The sequence below is a fragment of the Ursus americanus genome, chromosome 25 (genome assembly GCF_024610735.1).
Source record: "Ursus americanus isolate L20-20 chromosome 25, mUrsAme1.1.p, whole genome shotgun sequence".
In the NCBI taxonomy this organism is placed as follows: Eukaryota; Metazoa; Chordata; class Mammalia; order Carnivora; family Ursidae; genus Ursus; species Ursus americanus.
Genome location: NC_142151.1, coordinates 41,391,857 through 41,404,162, shown reverse-complemented (window position 1 = coordinate 41,404,162; position 12,306 = coordinate 41,391,857). Strand labels below are relative to the sequence as shown.

The window sequence follows — 12,306 nt, the reverse complement described above, 5'->3', positions numbered from 1 at the left end:
GGCTCTCCCGCCTTCTTGCCCCTGCAGGAGGCCCCCTACTCTGAATATCCAGAGTTTTTCTTTTCTTCCTCCCGCAGCTCACCTCCGCCTCCTCCTTTCTGTCTCCTTAGTGTTCCCGTCCTTCAAACCCTCACTCGGTCTTTTTTTCTTTTTTCTTTTTTCTTTTTTAAAGATTTTATCCTTAAGTAATCTCAACATCCAACATGGGGCTCCAACCCACAATCCTGAGATCAAGAGTCACAGGCTTTACCTGAGCCAGCCAGGCGCCTGACCGCACTCAGTCTTGATTTCTCTCCTTCTTGTAACCCCTGCCTCTGTTCTTTCTCCTTCAGGCTCTCCTTCCCAACTCTTTCTTTTTCAGACTTCTTGTCTCTCTCTTCAGTCTCCCGGTCTGTCCTCCTCCTCTAGCAGTCTCTTCCTCTCTCGTCTCTGTCGCAGTCTGCCTCGAAATCTCCCTGTCCCTCTGTCTCATTTCAGTCTCAGTCTGTCACTTAGGCTCTCCCTCTCTCTCTTTTGCTCTTTCCAATTTCCCTTCTTTCCCCCTTGCTTTCTGTTTATCGTCTTAGCCTTAGGCTCTGTCACAGTATCTCTTCACCTCTGTTTCTGTCTCCTGTTTTACTTCCTCCGCCTCTTAATTTCTGTGACTTTCTTCATTTCTGTCTGTCTCTACCTCAGTTTCCAGGCCCATCTCTCTTACATGTGGTCTTTTCTAGTATCCCCACCCCTGGCCTGGGTGACGCTCTCTTCCAGCTCCCATCTCCGTCCCCCTGTCCTTATCCCTTCCCTGTGAGCTCCCAGCTGCTCTCCACCGGCCTTCCCAGCCCTCCCTGTTCCCAGCCCCAGGTTAGGGAATGAGGCTGGAGAGCCCTCCAGGGCTTGGAAGAGGGTCCAAGGAGAGGAGTTCCACAAAAGACCCCACCACCTGCTGCTGCCACGTGTCCTTGGGAAGCACTCAGCACAGTGCCTGCTACAGAGTAAGGCTCAGTAAAGTTTCCTCATGTGGTGTGTGTGGCTATAATTTTACGGCCCCCTGAGGGCTCTGTGTGGAGTTACGCAGAGGGTGCAGCAGAAGGAGAGAACAGGTGCTCCTCTGGTAGTCTCTCCAGCAGGGGCTAAGGGCAGAGGCCCGGAGGAAAGCCAAGGACCTGGAGGCACGGGCTCCAGGCTCCGTGGCAGCTAAGAGGCCAAAGAAAACAGGAACCAAAGAAACCCCACTATTGTTCCTCCTCAGTTCTGTGTTTCCTGCCAGAGCAGCTCCTTTCCCTCTTGTCTCCTTTTTTTTTTTTTTTTAAGATTTTATTTATTTATTAGAGAGAGAGAGTGAGTGCGCTGGGGGTGGAGGGGGGGAGGAGCAGGAGCTGGGTGGGAAGGAACAGAGGGAGAGGGAAAGCAGACTTCCTGCTGAGCAGGGAGCCTGAAGCAGGGCTCAATCCCAGGACCCCAAGATCATGACCTGAGCAGAACGCAGCCACTTAACCAACTGAGCCACCCAGGCGCCCCCCCCCCCACTTCTGTCCTCTTAAGGCAGGAGGTCTGTTTGTCCTTTCTGCCATGGGTCCTGGAGCCCTGCCCCTGGAAGAGCATGGCAGGTGTGTATTGTATTTTCATCTGGGCTTGGGGCTCAGGGCTCCGCGCAGGCCCGTTCCAGACTGGAATAATGACCCTGATGACCACAGACTCAGAGGAAGCAGCCGGTTACGTTTCCTAGGCCTGTGCTGAAGGTCCTTCCATCTCTCTCCAACCATCAGGGTCACCCTGTTCCAAGGCTGCCACAAGAAACTATTGCAGCTACTCTGTTCTGGAATTGTCTTTGCCCTGAGCACTTGGGCTCTGCCCTGGCAGCCCCAGAGGAATGCTTCCCTGGGATCTCCCTGGACTGGGAGATAGATCTCCCCATCTGTGGCAGGGAGAGTTAGAACCCCTCAGGGGACAGCCCCTTCCCTCCTCTCCTGATATAGGGACCCCTGTATTCCCTGGGAGCAGTCGAGGGCTGGAGGCAGAAATGGTAGGGTAATTGGCCGCAGAATACTCCCCTGGGGCTCCACACATTCCCTGGTGTTGGGGAAGAGTCATTCATTCCTTCCTCAAAGACTTGCCGGGCAGTTCTCCATGTGGCAGGCACTGTTCTAAGCACTGGGGTACAGCCATGAGCCAGCAGAGCCAGCAGACTACTTCTCTGCCTTGAGGGACTAATATCCTAGTGAAAGGAGACAGCCGATAAACAGTGGGTACATGTAAATTATACAGTATGAATGAATCTGGTAAGTGCTATGGAAAAATAGAATACGTTAAGGGGGGCTGGGCATGCTGGGGTGGGAGTGGAGGTTCTTTGAAATTTTAAATGGGGTATCAATGTAGGTCTTATTGAAAAGTTGACATCTGAGCAAAGACTTGAAAGAGGAGAGGGAGAAGTCCATGTCTCTATCTGGGGGAAGAACACTCCGGGCAGAGGGAGCAGCCACTGTGGCCAGAACAGAGGGAATGAGGAAGAGCAGAAGGAGACGAGGGCAGAGGTGGTGGAGGGGGCAGACCCGGGCACCACCAACAGGCCCACAGGCCTCCCTGGTGAGAAGGAAGAAGTCGCGGAGCCAAGGACTGCTTGGCAATGGTCTGATAAAGTTTTTTTTACCAAGACCCCTCTACTACTGTGTTGGGAAGAGACCAGAGGCACAGGGATAGAAGCAGGGAGATGGGTCGGTGCCCACCCAGGGAGAGGTGAGAGTGGTCTGACTCAGTGGGGGTACTGATGGTGGGAGGGATCGGATGCTGGACCCCTCGTGCACGGAGCACTGACCAGATGGCCTGATGGAGTGCTCGCGGTGCGTGAGAATGAGGGGTCAAGGCGGATTGGAGCCTTTTGGCCTGTGCATCTGAAAGGCTGACGTTGTATCAGCTGAGGTGGGGAGGGCGGCGGGGGAGCCGGCCTGGGGCTGTCAGTTGTGGACATGTTGAGTATTAGGGGCTGTCCTGTCCTGACTTTCCAACACGGTGCTAAGGCCAGCACGCGGAGACCAACAGCGGCTGTTCTGTTCTTTTCTTTCTCCGGAGGCCGCACAGCCTGCCCATGTCTTGGTGCCCTCTCCATGGTGCCAGCGCTGTCACAAAGCCTGGGATGCCCGTTTTGGCCAGGTTGGCCGTGGGAATTTGCCATCACAAGCCGCCTTAGTTGAGCTGCTTATTCAGCGTTGGGACTCCTTCTGCACCGTGCCCAGCAGCAGCTTTGGGGGGCTCAAGACATGCCAGAGACCCCAGTCTGTCTTCCGGCACTTTGGCCGATATCGATCATCTCTCAGTTGTGGAAGAAATAGCACTTATTGGCAAATGAGCATTTATTGAGTGCTTACCATATGCAGACAGATGAAGGAAAATAGGTAGGGGATGCCATCCAAGAACTGGAAGGAGCCCTGCCCCCAAAGGGCTTACAGTCTTGCCCGGGCGGCACTGCATGTAGACAGAGTCACCGTGGGAAGAGGCAAAGCCACATGAAAGCGACACTTGCAGGCACACGGTCATCCGGCACAAAGTGGGGATGTGGGAATGGACGCTGCTGGGCCCCAGGGGTCAGCCGCTTGAAGCCGACCCACCTGCCTCCATGCTGCCTTGCCTCGTCTGGTGTTGGGTGTGTCTGACCTCCATCCTCCTCCAGACTGGAAGCTTTTCAAGGGCAGAAACCAGCCTGGTGTCCTTTGTCCTTTTCTCGCTACGCTGCTGCGGCCGTCCCCAAGGGCCGGCGTCCACACTAGACAGAGGGCCGGGCTGGCCAGGCTCAGTTTGTGCTCTGGTTTCCACCAGGGGCTCCCAAGGGGCAACTAGGACTTGTCCCAGACCAGACCTGGTCTTTTCTGAGCCCCGAACGGACACATCATGGGATTTTGCAGTCAAATGCTCTACCCCTGAGCTATCCCCCCAGATCATGGGATTTTTGAATAAAGGCCTGAGTTCAAGTCTGGAGTCCAGCACATACAGCCGTGTGACATTAGATGAGTCTCTGAAACGCCGTTCCTTGATCTATAAAATGGGCAGAACAGTATTTGCTCTGCCCGTCTGTCTCACAGGGTCGGGAGGCAATCACGGGGGGGTGATAGGGAGTGCGTTGAAAATCCTAAAACCCCGCAGAGCTGGAATCTGCTGTCCTTCCCTAACCTGCCTGAGGTTTTAGTACAGAGGTTGGGACGCAAGAGATGCTCGCGAGGTGTCAGGTCCCCTCCATCCTCATCATTTTGAATCCTGCTTTGACCTCTGACCTTAGTGACCCCAATCGGGGCAATCAGGGCAGGGAGTTGTGGTGATGTCACATTTAGTTTTGGGTGAGATGCAATCCAGGAAGTAGAATAGACATAAAGAGACATTCTTGGCAACTTCTACGGTGATCTGTGGGGGTGAGGGGTAGGGATGAGGTGCCTGAGACACATTCAGGCTTGGCTCACAGCTCAACGCCTTGCTGCCTTTGAACTTCAGAGCAGTTCAAAGTACAGCCCCAGAGGTCACTTTGGTCTCTGATACAACCTCTCCTCTGGTAGTGAGGCCAGGTGGCTGTCACCAGCTGTCGGGGGTTTGGGACCATGTCTCCATAGCACCTATGGCCAAGGCAGCCTTTTTCTGACCCCAGAGGGAACTTTGGTCAAGGAAGACAGAAAAAAGCATAGATGAAGAAGTGGGCACCCTTACAGAGATGTTCCTCATACACGGTCCATCTTTGAAGGGAGGGGACGGCAGGAAGGGGCTGGAGACTCCCGTCTCCACTGGTGCTTGGTGCGTTGTCAGGCAGTCAGGGACAGAAGCCTGGAGTGCATGGCGAAGGGGGCTCAAGATGTGATTCCTAGTTAGCTTTGCAGCAGACTGGAGAGGGAGGGAGAGAACGGGTGGTGTCTGGGTGGTGGGAGGAAGAAAGTGCGAGAACAGCTAGGGTACACTCAGGGCCAGGAGAGGTGAAGAGGCTGGACCAGGATGGGGTCACCCCCAAACCCATCTCCTTCTGCCTGGACTCCCAGGGCTGTCCTTTGCACAGGCCGCCAACTAAAGAAGGTAAAAGAGGCTGAGGACCAGGCCCCTTCCGTGTTCTACCCGCAGGAAGCGGAAATAATGAAATAATCCCAATAATGCGTGCTAATGGTATGAGGAATTACGGTTCACACAGCGTCTTTACATGCATCATCTCCCTTAATCCCACTTAATCTCATTTGAGAACCATTGCACTGGCCTGGAAATTTAGAAGCCCAGGCTCTAGACACAGACCTGCCTCGGCCTGGACAAGTCATTTCCCTTCCCTTCCGTGGTCCTGAGAGCGCTGGGCTGCTCTCCCCTCCCCCACCCCACCAGGTGGAAACATTAAGGGAGGGAGAGGAAGAGGGATTCCTGGAGAGGAAGAGCTGCTGCCTGGGGAGTGGGGCCTGTGGCTGCACGCCTGGACACCCGCCGGCCGGCCGGCCAGCCAGCCATGGGTGCGTGTTGGGAGAGAGGCCTCACTTGCGAAACGGAGTGTCTCCTTTCACTAAGTGTCCCGTTGCAAATCTCCCCCTCTCCCAAGACAAAGGCCGGGGGCCCAAAGGGGCTTTTGTTTTCTCTGCCACAGGCTAATCTCTGGGTCTGGAGCCCCCTGGAGGTGGGGCTCTCATGCGCACGTGTAGGGCATGTACACACACATGCACGCATGCACGCACGGAAGCCGGCTTCTTTCTTTGAAGAGGTCTTCCCTCAGGGCAGAAAGGAGGTCCTTGGTCACCCAGCCCTCCCTTTTTCCAGAGGCCACTTCTGGGGAAGCCGTTCGCTGGCTGATACTTCTCTGTCTCTAGCAATGGGTGTTGGCAGATCTTGGGGCCCAGCGCTGCAGCTTGGGGGAATTTTCCAGAAGGGGCAGGGTAGGGGTTGGTCCTTAGGGCCGTCCCTGCAGCCCTCTCAGGGGCCTCCAGACCCTCCCCTTCCCCTCTCCTGGGGAGCACCCTCTCGGAGCTCCTGGGCAGGATGGGGCTGCAGAAGAAGTGGGTTTATTGCACTGAGGGGAGGAAGGGGTCACGAGGGGAGTGAGCGGTTGCCAGCCAGCGCACTCGCAGCCCAGGCACAGCCACTCGCACTCAGGAGCATGCACACCGCGCCCCTGGGGACAGAGAGACGCTGGGGAAGAACACACGCTCGCACCCTAGCAAAACCTGCCGCAAGGTTCCCAGATCCCCCTCCCCCGCAGACCCCGGTGCGACCTCTCCAGAGCCTTCTTCTGCCTGCTGGCCTTCCCTCCCCAGGCGTCCAGCTCCCTGCAAGGGGCCGGAGCGTCGGACTGCTGCTCCCTGCCTGCAGCCTGGGGCCGGGGGTCCGCCAGGCTCGCCGCCACCCCGCCGCCCTGGCAGCGGCTCCTCCGCGCGCCGCGGGGGCCGACTTCGGACCTGGGCTAGAGGAGGGCGGGCTGGGCGGCCGGCAGGCGGTCCCTCGGAGCTCTCCCCCTCCGAGCCCGGGGCCTCGGGCCGGGCGGGCGGCGCGCTCAGGCCTTGCTGCCCCGCGGCGGGCTCTGCGGCGAGTGCAGCTCCACCGACTGCCGCCGCCGCACCTCGCGCTCCTCCCAGTCGGCGTCGGGCTCCTGCCCCTTGAGCACGGCCAGGCGCTCGGCCAGGCTTTTGGCCGGCGGGAACAGCACGTAGTTGTAGAGCAGGGAGCCCAGGACGGCGCCCACCAGGGGTCCGATCCAGAAGACCTGGGGCGGGCGGAGAGGCCGGTCGGGGCGGGGATGGGGGGGGCGAGCCCCGACTCCCCGCGCCCCTCAGCCTCCAGACGTGCCCCGCCCGACTTGGTGTTGAAAAGGGGGTCTCCCACCCGATTAATGGAATACAGGGAGGGGGGATTGGCGGACTTAGTAATGACAGCGGCGGCTGTGGGGGCAGATTGGTTAGCTGGGGGTTAAGGGTGCGAATTCCAAGAGGACTGCCCCGGCGAACAGAGGCAATTTGCGCACGCTGTCTGGGCCTCAGTTTCCTTTCATTGCGATAATATCTACCTCTTAGGGTAGGCGTGAAAACGAAGTGAGTTATTATTTGCAAAGCGCGTGGAATAAGGCCTGGCCCGTGCTAAGGCTAGATGATATAAATGTCTGTGTTAGCTCGTACAAATATTACCATTCACGGGCCCCAGCGCACTGTGTGAGCTGTTCCCCACCTCACTGAAGGACCGTCGCTTAACTCTTCCAAAAAGCCAGGGAGGCAACAAAGGCTATGATCCTCGAGGGCGGATATGGAAATGAAGCGTTCCGCAACAGACTCGAGAAGGGAGCCCCAGGCTGGAACCCCGGGCTCTCCGGGAGGAGCGCGGGGCGGGGGGTGGGGGGGAGGGGTTGGCGGAGCTCTGACCCCGCTCTGTTCCCGCCCTGCAGGGAGATGGTTTCTGAGGGGGGGGGGAAGGCAGGAGGTTTCACCATTACCCAGTGGTCGTCAAACTTGCCGGTGACAACGGCGGGCGCCAGGGAGCGCGCGGGATTCATGGAGCAGCCGGTGTAGTGGATCTACAGGGGAAGGCAAGGGTCAGGGAGCGGAGGGAGATGACGAGGACAGTGCAGGGGTCCTTGCGCCCCTCTGCAGCACTCGACCTCAGCCTCAGGGGAGTCCCTGTGATGGGCAGTTAATCCATATGTGTACAGGGCTCTGTGTTCATTGGAGGCTGGAGTGAGATCTGGGGTATCTGGGAGTCAGACCTTCTGCTGTGGCTACATGACTAGTCCCTCTGGGGAGTTCTGTGTATCTGTCCCCTGGGGGTCTTTGTGTCTGTCACTTCTGGGGGTCTGTGTGTCTATTTCTAGAGTGGTCTGTGCGTCTGCTTCTTTGGGGAAGGTCTGTATGTCCGCCCCTCCAGGGAGGCTAGAAGCAGCAGCCATGACCTACCCCAAGGAGGTGGCCCAGGGCCACAGAGAAACCGATGGAGAGGGCGGGGGTGCCCAGGTTGTCTCCACGACGCTCGTCTGTGGAAGCGAAGATGCAGAGCACCAGCTGCAGGGTCAGGAAAAGCTCCACAGTGACAGCCTGGCCAGCTGTCGTGTTGTTGCTGAGCTGGGGAAAGAGGGCGGGTGAGGGGACGCTGAGCAGACTCCCCACTCTGGCTCCATTTTCCTGCCCAACTGCAGTCAAAGCTCCAGAGAGGCTTCTGGGCTGGGACTGAACACCTGGGGTTACCAGCCACCTTAGCCCAAATGAATGATAGCTTTTTCCTGGGCTGTGGCCCCAAGTTAGGGGGATGGACCCCAGGACTGCTTGTGGTCCCTAGGCCAGAGGTAGGAAAACTGACTCCATAGCCCATTAGATCTGGGGGCTGTGCCCAATGTGAGAGGAAAAGGGTGCTGAGGTCCCCAAATGTGTTTCCTGAACAACGAGAAGGGAAGAGGTCCTGACTGCAGCCCAAGCTTTAGGGCAGGTAACAGAAGGGCCTTCTTTGCTCTCTAGGCCGTGAGATACTCCTGGTGTAACGAGGGGCCTGTGGTCTTTCTTCCTGTGGGCAAACGGCCCCCAGGGAAGGGTCTTGGGACTTGGGTCTGGGGACAGTCCTTGTGCGTCCCCTCACCCCATGAGCCCGGTATACAGCTCTTTCCTTTCACCTTTGCCTGCTCCCCCCGATCTTGCCTGTTCTCACTGTTCTAGGCCTGAGTTTTGCCCTGTGGATTTGTTCCCTGCACATCATGTGGAGGTTGGGGTGGGGGCGCTGGTGCCCTGTACTGTGGTGTGGGGGCCTGTGGACCAGGTGGGGTGCCCATGGTCCTGGCAGACCCTGCCTTGGGTAATGAGAGAACTTGGGGCCGAGCAAAGAGGCGATTTCGTAACCGGGCCTCACCCAGCACTGGATTTCTCCCTGGGTTTTGTCATCCTGTCCCTACACCCTGCCCTCAAGCGCTGGGCACTGCACTGGTTGGCACTGGGACAGCTCTCAGCTCCCACGCTCTTTCTCCAGGCCCTGAACCCCCATTCTTGGGTCCTAACCATCAGGCTGGCACGCTTGGGTCTCTAGGGTCTAACCTTAACCCCCCTGTCGTCTAATGTTAGAGCCTCTAGTGGGGGGCAGTGAAAAGGGCCTTGAAGGCAGGTACTTTGGAGTCCTATCACTTGCCACGGGACCCTATTTACTACTTCAGCCTCAGTTTGTCCTTCCGTATAATGGGGATAACAGTTTCTGGAGGACTGTGTGAGGACTGGGAACGACGAGGGCAGAGCCCCAGCCTCATCCCCACTGGTAAATAGCTTTTCTGAGGGAGAGGTGTGGACGTGGATTCGGCGTCTGACTCCAGGTGCTGACACCAGCTAGTTCTGTGGTTGGAGTCAAGTGAATGCTGAGCCTCAATGTACCAATCAGGGTAGAGGGATCACAGAATTCGTCTTCCAGTGTTGTACCAAGAAGTAAGTGACATCCGGCCTGGCAAAGAGCAGGTGTGCATCAGTGATAACTTCCTGGTGGCTAGGCTGGCCTTTCCAGTGACCTCAGAGGACACCTGGAATGGCCTTAGGGGTCATCTAGCTTTCTAGCCTCAGGGCAACTCAGGCCCACTGCTGCCCCATTCCAGCCAGGCAGGGTTCTCCCTAGTTCCTCAAGATGGTAAATGCTGAGCTGTCACTTGGGGGACCGTCCCCAGACCTTTCCCTTCTGCAGGCCCCTGTTAACTGTCAAATGCTGGAGAAACAGGAGTGAGTGTCCCCACGGCCCCTTCACATTCCCATTGTTCTGTGTGAGAGGAGATTCTCGAGCCACATATTCTGAGACTTTCTTGGCTGTATTCTCAGGAAGTTCCTCTGGCAGTCTAACCAGACCTCTTCTTGCTGGAAACAGAGCTAATTTCATTCTCACTGGAAGGGGTCACACTCCTCAGTCTGTCTCCCACCATGTCCACTCTAGCCTCTTCTCATCCCTGAACCCCCAGCCTCATCATATTTTCCATTTTGAAGAAGAAAAAATTTCCTCAATTGGGACACCTCTGGCCCTTGCATGAGGAAGGGTCATGTGTGTAAAGGAGGGGGTGGCCATGGAAACCATTAGGACTCTTCGGAGACATCGGAGCCTTTATCCAGTGGCCCAGGGAAAGGCAGGGCATCGAGGCATAAAAGAGGCGCTTGCGGCCCTGGCTTGGGTTGGGGGGTGAAGCGAGAGGTGTATTGAGGGGACATAGACTCTGCCTCCCCAGCCATGGCCTCAGATGCCAGGGTGCTGCACAGACCCAGGAGAGACGGAGGGCAGGGACGTGGGGGGGGGGATTGAGGCACACCCCCCCCCCCAGCTCCTAAAGTGCCTATGGTGTCCGATTAGCTGCTGTTCGTGTAATCCGCAGTCACAGGCTCTGGGGACCTTCTCCAGGGTCTGGAGAGACCTTGCCTCTTCAGCTTTCCCTTGAGTTCTGGTGCTTTCTCTGGTATTGACCCCCTGTAGAACTCTTGGCCCATCCCTTCCCTTCTCTGGGCCTCAGTTTCCTTGTTTGTTAAACAGGTCTTAGTTGATGGCTCAGGGAGGGGACATTGGTCAGGTGGAAAGATCATGAGTTTTGCTGTCAAGCCTGGGTTTGAAGGCTGGCTTCTGGCACCTTAAACAATGGAAATACCCATCCCTACCGCGAAGCTCTGTTGTGAGGTGTCAGCGTGTGGCTTGTGAGGAGCCCCTGCTGTGAGGCCCACACACAGAAGCTGAAGAACTACTGGAAACTTCTTCCCTCGAGAAGACCCTGGGGACTAGCCCTGTGAGGTTCCTCCCGGTTCAGAAAGCTCATCTGCTTTGGGACTTTGTCTTCTGCTGAGTTCTAGCCCAGCCCTCACTGTAATGCAGGCATCAGGTCAGCAGAAACCTTAATGCTGCTCTTCCCCCGTGAGGCTCAGGGTAGAAGGTTCCGGCAGACCCGCACGGATCCTGCCTCTGCTCTGACCTTATTGCTCCTTCTCCCCGGGCTCCCTTACGGCCCCTGTGTTCCTGGCTCCCACATCTCTCCCTCTCTCCCTCCTCCCTCGCCTCCCTCCCTCCATCTTTCTCTCTCCCCACCCAGACCCTCACCCAGATCTGGTCCCTCCCATCTCACCCTTTCCAAGGGACTCTGAGGATCTGCCCCTTGTGGAGGGGACAAAGTTCTGGCTACTCACTGCATTAACAGCCAGGTCCCCTCGAATGTCGGGTGGTGTGATCTCGTGGAGCAGAGCGGCCCCGGCCACAGCCCCCAGCAGCTGGGCAGCCACATAGAAGGCCGCTCGGAGGAAGGAGACGTGGCAGCCCACCAGGCAGGCCACAGTCACGGCAGGGTTGATGTGCGCCCCGCTGACGTGGCCCAGAGCCTGCACCAGGGTGCCGATACCCAGGCCGAAGGCCATGGCAATCTGCAGCACGGAGGGCAGGGCCCTTGGCCAGTTGAGGGCTGAACCGAGGCCGAAGAAGACGAAGAGGAGTGTGGCCAGGAACTCTGCAAACACCGCCCTGGAGAAGGCTATGGACCGGAGTTCCCACATGCTGTGGAGCCTCGTGCGGGCTGGCCCAGCAGTCACAGGGAAGGAAGCTTGCGGAGCACGCTCTCTCTCTCTCTCCCTCCCTCTCTCTCTCTCTCTCTCTCAGGGTCTCTGGGGAGGCTGGACTAGGGGCATTTATAGGGTTCTTCCATCCAGGATCGGGACACGTGAGGTGGAGGTGGAGTCTGGGCCCCTACCTTGTGTCTCCTATGGCGGCCTCCTGCCCCCACCCCCCACCCTGCCCACCCGCATGCCTATCACCCCATCTTGGCCTTCACAGCTGACTAATGTTCCCCATTAATGAGCTCCAGATAAGGACTGACGTCCCCTGATTTTCCGTGTTTGTTCCCTGGTTCCCCCAGGGCTGAGGCCCTAGGGCTTCCCCTACCCCCACTGGTCCTGTGAATGGGGATTCTCAAAGGGGATGTTGCCAAACCCCCTCCCTCTGACTCCAACTATTGGTCAAGACAGGGACAACCCCTCACCCAAAACTGACCATGAGAGGGGATGTCCATGCTGCCCCTTCTAGTGATTGGGAAGTTCTTCCTGTGGTTGACCTTCAATTATTCCTTCTTGAAGGGGATGGAAAACAACTGCTCGGCTTGTGACGTGAACCTTCCAAGGCATAAAGGTTTCTTCTCTTCCAGGCTCACTTTCTTGTAGTCAATCACCCAGAAGTTATTAAGCTTCGCCTCCTCCCTGGAACCCCAGCCAAAAGGCAGCTCCCATAGCCTGGAGGGAGGGGGTGGTGTTGGTGGCAGGAGGACCCTGGCCCTGGGTGATGGGATCGACCTACGGGTGTCTGAGGAAGCTCTGGGCTTCCATTCCCCATTCCAGCATCACCCTGGCCCCTCTCTGTGATTTACCCTTT

General features: G+C 57.4%; 1 protein-coding gene across 3 annotated transcripts; it reads right to left on the bottom strand.

Annotated features, from left to right (window-relative positions):
* Nucleotides 1-3,311: 3,311 nt before the first annotated feature.
* On the bottom strand, nucleotides 3,312-11,558 carry AQP2 (aquaporin 2). Of its 3 annotated transcripts, none has more exons than XM_045801096.2 (4): nucleotides 11,079-11,558; nucleotides 7,860-8,024; nucleotides 7,423-7,483; nucleotides 3,312-6,682 (listed from the first exon to the last, which is right to left on the bottom strand). In XM_045801096.2, the coding sequence occupies exons 1-4, from the start codon at nucleotides 11,436-11,438 to the stop codon at nucleotides 6,072-6,074; spliced, it is 1,197 nt and encodes a 398-aa protein (XP_045657052.1). In that variant the 5' UTR covers nucleotides 11,439-11,558; the 3' UTR covers nucleotides 3,312-6,071. The 3 variants fall into 3 exon arrangements, with proteins under 3 accessions (XP_045657052.1, XP_045657053.1, XP_087711947.1); XM_045801097.2 differs by having other exon boundaries at nucleotides 6,381-6,682; nucleotides 7,403-7,483; XM_087855821.1 differs by lacking the exon at nucleotides 3,312-6,682 and having other exon boundaries at nucleotides 6,703-7,483.
* Nucleotides 11,559-12,306: the final 748 nt, after the last annotated feature.